General features: G+C 51.5%; 1 protein-coding gene across 1 annotated transcript in view; it reads left to right on the top strand.

The window, feature by feature from the left end:
• Nucleotides 1-7713, top strand: part of MAP2K3 (mitogen-activated protein kinase kinase 3) — a 16653-nt gene extending 8940 nt beyond the window's left edge. Inside the window, exons 5-13 of the mRNA XM_009865480.1 lie at nucleotides 1101-1214; nucleotides 1615-1734; nucleotides 2190-2306; nucleotides 2447-2498; nucleotides 3293-3420; nucleotides 4053-4130; nucleotides 6234-6373; nucleotides 7116-7161; nucleotides 7630-7713. Of these exons, the coding sequence (XP_009863782.1) occupies nucleotides 1101-1214; nucleotides 1615-1734; nucleotides 2190-2306; nucleotides 2447-2498; nucleotides 3293-3420; nucleotides 4053-4130; nucleotides 6234-6373; nucleotides 7116-7161; nucleotides 7630-7713 (879 nt within the window). The remainder of the gene's footprint in view (nucleotides 1-1100; nucleotides 1215-1614; nucleotides 1735-2189; nucleotides 2307-2446; nucleotides 2499-3292; nucleotides 3421-4052; nucleotides 4131-6233; nucleotides 6374-7115; nucleotides 7162-7629) is intronic.
• The last annotated feature ends 1632 nt before the right edge of the window (nucleotides 7714-9345 follow it).

The following is a 9345-nucleotide window of genomic DNA, read 5'->3' as shown; positions in this document are numbered from 1 at the left end:
GCTTGGCTGCTGAACGCCAGAGGCTGTTTCCTCTCTGCCTTTGGGCGTAGCTCACAGGCACAGTATCCGGCGCTGCGCCGCGCATGTTTCCCACCCTGGCTGCCTTTGTGGCTACTGGGGCGATTTGGCATCCTGGTATTATTTTCGTTCCCTGAGACCGGAGGAAAACTGGAGGCTGGATAAAGCCTGGCTAAAAGAAGGCCTGTGACTTATTAGGAGCGATGAATGCAGCATCCAAAAATAGCCCACGTCTCACTCCAACAGTTTGTGCCCTGCTCAGCAGAGCAGGCAATTACAGGGTAACGCATCTTTAGGGAAACTTGTTCGTGGGTTGCGCGGGAGCTTGCTGGCTCCTTGCTGCCTGGGGCTCTCTCTCATCTGAGTGCTGGTGAGACTTACATAGTTGCACTCACCTGAGCTCCTTTCTTGGTGCTGACCTTGCTTTCTGACGGTGGCAGAAAGTAACGAAAGCAAGTAAAAGCCATTTGAACTCCCCGATAACTAGGAATGGAGAAGCTAGGTTGCCATGTGCACCATCCCATCTAGGAGAGGCTTTGAGCAGGCGGATGTCTTGATAGTCATGTAGGTTAGTGATCGATGTTCTCTTGGGATATGGGATGAGGCGGGGGATCCCAGGCCGCACATGGGGATTTGGAGCTGTGGCAGAGGCTCCTGACTGCTGCCCATGTTGGCACAGGAGCTGTTAAAATCCTGCAAGTAGTTCAGCAACCGCAGAAATACCCTTGTGTGGGTAATCCCGAGCAGGCAGAGAGGCACCAGCCTTTGGTGCCCTTTCCAGTGGCAGCGTGCCCTGGCTTAAAGGATGAAAGTCCTGATCTTTAGCTGCAGAGGGGAAATTAACTGAGCCCTGGTGAGTACAGGATGAGAGGGTTTGGGCTCTGATTCAACAGAGCACAAAATATACCCATCTTCTCTAAGCATGATGCCTCTGGTATGCGTAGGAGCTGGTGGAGTCCTGTAGGTACTGTCATTGGGAAATGCTCTGCATGAGTGAGCTGCAAGCTTTGGACTTCTGCTGATGTCCTTGTTGATAAGGATGCTTGTGTCTGAGGTGATTTTTTTTCTTTTTCTCTCTAAAGAACTTCGAGGTGGAAGCTGATGACCTGGTGGCAATTTCGGAGCTGGGCCGCGGAGCCTATGGCGTGGTGGAGAAAGTCCGGCATGCTCAGAGCGGCACCATCATGGCTGTGAAGGTGAGAATAGTGGCTTGCTGAGGGGATGAGCTCGTCTTGGTTTGGCAGCCCCCAGTATTCCTGGTGTGGTTTGTGCCGATACCGGCTGGGCGCTCTAAGGTTGATCGGCAGGCTTTGAAACCCAGACTTGGTGCCTGCAGTTAGGTAGTGCAAGGTTTGGATGTCGGAGGGCCTGTCCTGGCTGCTGGCATGATCCTGCACTTGCTGCAGAGCTTGCTGAGGGTTTGTCATTTATTAAGGTGCTGTCTGGAACGGGGAATCTGGGCACCTCCTGAGTGCCACTGGCTGTGAAAGAAGTGCAAAATGCTCGCCCTGGCCTCAGAACTACAGGTCTTCTGAGTCACTCTGAGGAATAACGATGTTGTCTCACCTACAAACCCCTCTTTTATATTTGTTTCAGAGGATTCGAGCAACTGTTAACACTCAGGAGCAGAAGAGATTGTTGATGGACTTGGACATCTCCATGAGGACAGTTGACTGTTTCTACACCGTCACCTTTTATGGAGCTCTTTTCCGCGAGGTACTGGCCCGGTGGATGGCTGGTTGCCTGTGTAGTGTCTGGGACCCATGTGATTGTGCTGAGGACACTAAACTGTCCCAAACCACATCTTGCTTCAGCCCAGCTGAGCTGTTTGAGATGCTGCCATGACTTAAAGTCCAAAGCTTGCCTCCTTCAGGCAGCATTGACCATTCCTCACTTCCACAACAGATGCCCAAGCACGTTGTCACTAGCCCTGACTAGACTTTGGGGGACACCTTCAAAGGGAAGCTGTCTCGGGTAGTTTTGGTGGTACCTGGACATCTGTGCCCATCACTATCTCTTGTGGATCCTGTGTGCTGGTGGTGTGGCCAACAGTGGCTGCGCAGCAGGGACCTTGGCTTGCTGTCTGTGGAAGGGGTCCATCGCCACCACTTCCTTTAGCTCCTGAACATTTCCAGGGAATTCCCTCTCAACTGCTTTCTCTCTGTCCGCAGGGCGATGTGTGGATCTGCATGGAGCTCATGGACACCTCTCTAGATAAATTCTACAAGAAAGTACTGGAGAAGAAGAAAACCATCCCTGAAGACATTTTGGGGAAAATGGCCGTGTCCGTGAGTGCCTCTTGGGTTCTTTTCTGGTTTCGTGCATTCCCTGAGCCTGTTGGAGGCCTGTGGCATGTGTGGTGTGTTTGCAGTGGAAGGCTGGTGCCACGTGTGACTAACAGGTACTCTTTTGCTCTGCTTGTCCCCAGATTGTACGAGCCTTGGAGCATCTGCACAGTAAACTGTCTGTAATCCATAGAGGTAGGTGCTGTGGTGTGGCTGGAGATCTAGATCACCTAAGTTATGTGAGGACTCCTTTCCAGGAGATGCGTTTGTGCATCCCTCTGGCGTGCCTTCTAGGGGATCTAATGGTACTTTGGACCACGGTAGACAGAGCTAGATGGCCACGGCTTGATCCTGAGATGGATCCCTCATGCATCTGCTTGTGTGATGTTGTTTTCTTCCTCCTTTCCAGAAGAAAGGTTGAATATAATAATTGAATTCCTCATGACTTGTATTTTTATGGCCACCTCTGTTTCTCTCCAAGGTGCCTCAAAGGCAGCTCTTCGGAGCAAAATCCCCAAACTTTCCTGGCTGGGTAGTTCTAGCAAGGTGAGGGGCTGAAGAAGACCTTACAAAATCGTAGATGGGAATTTTAACACCCAGGTCCTGCTTTTCATCCTGCTGTAGTTCCTTGTTTAGTTGTGGACAGATCATGATGGGCACTGAGACAAGCTGTCCGAAGAACTTGGTCGAGTTGGGTTTTTAAGGCTATGTTGGGCACATAAATCTCTTCTAAAGAGCTGGGCATTAACTCCACACTTTATTTCAACCTTTTGATCTGCCTCATAAAAGAGGAGGCCTATTTTGCCTGGAGGGCATGGTTATAGTTCTACCTGTGAACAACTTTTATTAAAATAAGAGGCTGGTGGCGTTTTCTCTCTTCAGGGCCTGCCTTCTCCCCTCCCAGCTCTGCAGGGAGTTGCCCATCTTGTCTCAGGCTCTGAGATACCTCTGCAAAGGCCCAATCTGCCCTCTCCTGTTCTCTCTCTTAGACGTGAAACCGTCCAACGTGCTGATCAACAAGGAGGGACACGTGAAAATGTGTGACTTTGGGATCAGCGGCTACTTGGTGGACTCGGTTGCGAAGACCATGGATGCTGGTTGCAAACCGTACATGGCTGTAAGTGTGCTCATGTGGGACCCAGCCTTCAGCTGCCTTCAGCCTTGAGTTGAAGAAGCTGCCACTTAGAAATCAGTGTTGGTTCACCTCTGTCCTGAGATAGGAGCCACTTCAGAGTGCTCTGGGCTTCGTGACTCAGCAGAGTCCTCCAAGGACAGGATTACACTCACTGTAAGCCCTGCTTGGTGTGTTAATCCCACAGCAGACTCTTTCTCTGCCACCTTCCATTTGCAGAAGGGTAAAACACTGACTGGTGCGGGTCATGATGGTTGGAAGGGCTGCTCCTTCTTGGCTAGAAAAAGCTGAGGCTTTTCTTGGCAGGATCGTTTCATTTCATCCTCAAGTCAGTATGAATTTCCCTGTGCCATCTGTGTGGGTAGCTCCTGGGGCAGGGATCATGCTGCGGGCATAGTACAAGTCTCACTTGAGAACTGGCAGGGAGAATTTGTGTGGGTTGTGTGGAGCAAGACATGGCTTTCACCACTGTTAGATTTAACCTCAGACCCTGCCCTCATGGGGACACGAGCCAAGGAAATCCACCCAACCTGGCTTTTGGAGCCAGAGACTTGCTCTGTAGGGTTTGCACTGGGAAAACAAGATAGAGTTGTAATATCTTTGTTTTGCTGTTACAGCCGGAAAGAATAAACCCTGAGCTGAACCAGAAGGGCTACAACGTGAAGTCGGATGTCTGGAGTCTGGGGATCACGATGGTAACGTCAAAGGCTGGGACCAGCACCCTAGAGCCCTGGGGCTGGGATGGGGTCTGTCTAGGCTGTCTAGGCTCTAGCCCTGCTGTGACTTCTGACAGCTGGTGGCTTCACGCGTGGGTGGATGCCCACCAAACGGGACTAAATTCTGAGTGTGATAGCCCAAGGCATGAGATTAACTGCACAGGGTGGAGGTGCTGCCCTGTGCACACAGGGGTACCTCACCCCAGCGAGGTGGCTGTGAGCAAGCTTGCCAGGAGATAACTCATCTTCTGCCCCTTTTCTTTCTTCCTCGCCCTTCTTGCATGTTTCCTACTGGATCCTGGGTACACAAAGGCCTGTTATTCCCACGGGATTTCCTTGTAGCCCTCCGCTTGGTTTCACATCGTACCCACAATGCCAGCCCCAAACAGCTCCACTTAGCTCTGAGCTGGGTTGGTACAGATGGCAGACTCCCCGAGCTTAGTTCGGATCCAAGCGTCTGGCTTTTAAGTGCTCTGCGGTTCCTTGTGCACTGGCTGGAGTCAGTGGAGCAGGGTTTTGCTGCAGCTGGGTCACAGCTAAACCTCCAGTTTAGCAAAACCTTGCAGGAGGATCAGGGTGAGCTAGCCTGCCCTGCCGCAGCGAGGGAAGCTGCGCGTGGTCTGCAGCAAGTCCTGCCTGCAGGGTAGCTCAGAGCAGCTAACAGGAAAGGGAAATGCTTTCAGTTCCAAAATCGCAGCTGCTCAGAATGGTTTATCTACCTCCTGCAAGAAACAGATCTTGCAGAAAGCAGCTGAAATCTTCTGGCGCCAGAGGACAAAGGAAATCCCAGCTGTTGGCTCAAAGGGGATGCCGCCTGGAAATGCGTCTCTCACTTTCCAGGAGAATATCTCTCTGCACATAGATTATTTTCAGGAATTTTCCCTGCGCCCTGTTAGCCGTGGCCTTTTTTTCAGGCGCCACATCCCTGTGCTTGTGTGTGCCGTGCAGATCTCTTGGGAAATATTCCCGCTTCCCCAGCTAGTTTTATCTGCAGTGCCAAACCCAAGCCCCTCTTCTTGATGTCCCCATGCCACTGCAAAGCAGAACAGAGCCGGGCTGGCTGGAAATGTAATTGGCTCCAGCTTCCCTTCTGAGATGCAGGAAGCTGTGGGATCGGAGATTGTGTGAATGACGAAATGTCTCAACCTTTCCAAAGCTGGATGGGAGAGGGGACCTTTGTGAAAGCTCGCCAGCCTGCAGCTGAACAGAGACCTCCACCTGATTCCCTCTAGTGTCTTCCTCCTGAGCTGGCTTCCTGTTTTGGGTTTTTTTTTTTTTTTTTTTTTTCTGAAGGGGTTTGGTTGGTGTCAAACCAGCCAGTTTTAGGACCATTGAATTTCAGGGCTAATCTAGGTCTTTATAGACTGGTGGCTTCATTCAATTTTCCAGCAGTGGGAGCTGAGCTCCCTCGACCTCAGCCAGAGGCAGGTGGAGGCATCTGCCTCTGCCCTGTGACCTTCCAGGTTTCTTATTCTTCCTATCCCACCCTGTCGGGTGGATCTGGAGGTTCTGTTGCCCAGTTTGAGACAGGAACCAACCCTTGGCATGAGGATACTGCCCAAAAGCTGTGATGGGCTTTTCTCTGCTTGAATGGATGATGGAGCAGAGGTGAATTGTAGGAAAGATTCGGTTAATTGAGGTGGTTTTGACAAAGGTCTTATAAGGGATGTTCTAGCACTTTGCTTTTCTTGGTGTTGTGCGTTTTTGTAATTGTGTCGAGCTCACACAGTGGTAGCCTGAAGCCCAGAGGCTGCCTTATGGTGAGCAGAGCACTTTGGAAGCCAGCGCAGATGTGGTGTGCTGCTATTATTATCTTTTTAAATAATCCCATTTTACACATCTTTGGTGGCTTCCTGTAAATGCATTAATATGCTGAGCCAGCCTCAAAAGGAAGTATTTTTGGCCTCTGGGTCTTTGTGTATTTTTTTTTTTTTAATAAGAAAAAAGAGTGGTATGACCCAAATTGAAAATGGTTTGTCAAGAAAGTAGTTTTTCATTTTGAATCTGAGCTGGCTGAGGTAGGCAGGTTGTGTGGGGTTGTGCTTGTCCCCATATCTCACGTCAGCCTGTCTCCATCCTCAGATCGAGCTGGCCATTCTTCGCTTCCCATACGAGTCCTGGGGGACCCCTTTCCAACAGCTCAAGCAAGTGGTGGAGGAACCCTCGCCCCAGCTGCCCGCCGATCGCTTCTCCAAGGAGTTTGTGGACTTCACGGCGCAGTGGTGAGTTTCTATCAGGGACTGGTGGCTTCTCCCAGCCTGGCTGAGGAGGAGCCCTGATCCGTGGAGGTTGGAGCAAAGCATGGGGCTGGGTCTGCCATCCCTTTGGAGCCTGTTTTCTCCCCACCTCGCTGTACCAAGGCTGGTGCTCAGCCACGGCAGGAAGCACTGCCCAAACTGGTTTTGCTCTCAGCCTGACTCACCCAGGCTGATTGGAAGGTGCAGAGGTTTCTCTTCCCCTTTTGCTGTCACTGCTGCTGAAATTTCGGTGGTTTCTGGCAAAGCGGCAATGAAACGAGACCAAACGCCTGGCAGCCTCTGAGTGCCTCTGGGTGAAAGCTGATTTGTGGTTTTGTGGGTGGCTGCTCCCTTCGAGGTGTTCCTCTGCTCCCTGTGTGCTGCTTGGAGCTGCCAAGTGGAGATGAGCCCACGGAGGCAAGGCTCGCTCTATGGGTGGTGGGAAACCATCCCCTCTCCTCCCTATTTGCTCTGGTCTGTGCCGACAGGTGAGGCCAGCGAGCTGCTTGGCTTGTGCTTTTTGTGGCAAAACATGATGAGTTGTCCTTTCCCAGTTACCTGCCTGGTCACTTTGCTGGTGGTTCAAACCTGCTCAGCCAGGGAGGGCGAGGAATGGGTGCTGCCCACGAGAAAGATATCATGTTGGTTCGGGAGGGGAGATTCCCTCTGACAGACCACATACAGCAAACAATCTGACAGCCTTTCTCTCCCATTTTTTGTCTTCCAGCTTAAGGAAGAACCCTGCTGAGCGAATGAACTATTTAGAACTTATGGTAAGTGTGAAGCCATGGTCTTTATCTTGTTTCAAAAGCCAGATAAATGGTCCAGCAGGTCCTAGGGCAATGGGACAGCAGGACGTGCGGGTGATTTTTCAGGCATGGAGCGGGATGGGCGTAGTGTGTCTAACGTGGAAGGGTGTGTTGATTTCATGGGTGTTAAGGGCAGGATTTCTAGGTGTTTTCTTCTTCTGTCTTATCTGCTCTTGGCGAGTTTAAACCTCAAACGATGGTAGTACAGCTGCCAAGGTGGGCTGTCCCGCTGGGGCTGAACCTAGAAACATCAAACCTGGAAGCAGTAGTTAATCTTTAAGCTAAAGGAAGGTGCCCGTGGGAGCCTGGAGGGGAGGTTGGTGCCCACCTCTCTCCCAGCACCTCACCAGCTGCCTGAAATCCCCTAGGGACTGCTCTTGGGCTTGCCTGTCCTTGGCTGTCAGCTGATGTTGTCTCTGGTCTTGTTGGCAGGAACACCCTTTCTTTACCTTGCACGACACCAAAGAGACTGACATGGCCTCCTTCGTGACAGAGATCCTCGGGGAAGACTCCTAACTCAAACCTCATGGCTTCGTGCAGTCCCCTCCGTCTTGGCTTCCTTGCAGAAGAGCGAATGAGGACTCGAGTTAACGGTGGTTTGCACAAATCGCACTTCCCCAACCTGTGGCCGTCTCTGGCCCCATCTGGCCTCGCAATCTCCTTTCTCTTTGCCCTGTAAATGAAATTTCCCCCCCAGGATGGGCCTTCGGAAGCCAACACCTTTCCAACTAAGCCACGGAGGCCAAAGGCTCAGACATTTCCCTGCTGATGCCAGCGTTATCCCTCCCGGGGAGAGGACCATGCCTGAGGCACCTGAGCAGGACCAGGGCACAGCAGCTCCCCTCCCCAGGAACCCGGCACACAGCGCACGGGGGTTGTGTTTCCTTGCTGCCTGGGGAAGCCAGAGAGAAAAAAATGCTACTGTGCTTGCCCCACTCTTCTCCCCTGCCTCCCCAAAGCCCCTTCTCCAGAGTCTGGTCTCACTCACCTTCACTTTGTGCCTGGCTCTCTGCACCCAGGAGCCTGTGCGGCTTTTTAGGGGGCTGTGGGGCTCCCTGGGCACAGCGCTGTTCACACCGGAGGCTGTTTGAATGCCTGACTCGACACCTTAATGACCCTTTGAGGCAGCACCAGATGGGGCATCCCCCTCCCTCAACCTGCTTCCTTGGCGGTGGAGGGCAAAAAAATATAAAATGGCATTTTGCAATGAGCCCACCTTGACGCAAGCTGCGACCCACGCTTTCCCCACGGCACTTTGATCTGGCACATGGCGCTCCTTTCCCGACGCGGGCGCAAGGTGATGGGGGGCACAAGCAGGTCACCTTCAGCCCTGGGCTGGGAGGACGCATCCCTCTCCTCCGGGCATCCCTGACTCCTTTCGCAGCCCCTGCCTCCGCCTGGTTCATGGAGAAGATGCTGCTCCATCTCTTTTCCAACCTGGAGCGCACTTAAGACCTCGCACTGTGAGACCTGCTCGTTTCGGAGGCCGTCCTCGCACCCCTCGTCTCCCAAACTGCCTTCGAACCCTCCAACTGCCCACCGAGGTGTGAGCCGAGATCCAAACCCCGGTGACGCGCACGGGGGCTGCCGACAGTTGTACATTTTATGTCTATATATAATGGACTTTGTAACATGTTTCCTAGTTTTAATCTAACTTGCTATAAATTAAAGCCCTTCTGTGTGGGAGGAGGGAGGAGCAGTTCCTTCTCCGCTTACAAATCCACTGTGAAAACCTGATGTGTTTCCCGGCTCTCCCAGCCCAAGCGCTCCATGAGGAGCTACGGGAGCAAAAGGGATTTCTCTTCTACTGTATATGATCACGGGATAAACGCACCGGCTGTGGATTTCGTTGGGTTATTTTTAAATAGATTCGAGTTTTCAGAGGGATTTCTTTTTCCTTTTCTAATATATATTTGTGTGTGTGTAAGTGTGTGCACAATATATATATATATTATATATTTTTAAATCGATGATGAATGTGTGAATGTCTATGTGGCCAGCAGTTTTGGTGAAACAGCGTTTTTTCTGGCTAAATTTGAGGTGATGGGGAAGGGGTCACTAGAAGACACCTTGGCCTAAGACTTTTTTTTTTAAAAAAGACACACATCTATTTTTTAACTAAGTCTTTTAAAAACTTTTTTTCCCTGA

The sequence above is a fragment of the Apaloderma vittatum genome, unplaced genomic scaffold (assembly GCF_000703405.1).
Source record: "Apaloderma vittatum isolate BGI_N311 unplaced genomic scaffold, ASM70340v1 scaffold23092, whole genome shotgun sequence".
NCBI lineage: Eukaryota > Metazoa > Chordata > Aves > Trogoniformes > Trogonidae > Apaloderma > Apaloderma vittatum.
The sequence above is the reverse complement of the archived record's forward strand: the minus strand, read 5'-3'. Positions and strand labels throughout refer to the sequence as shown.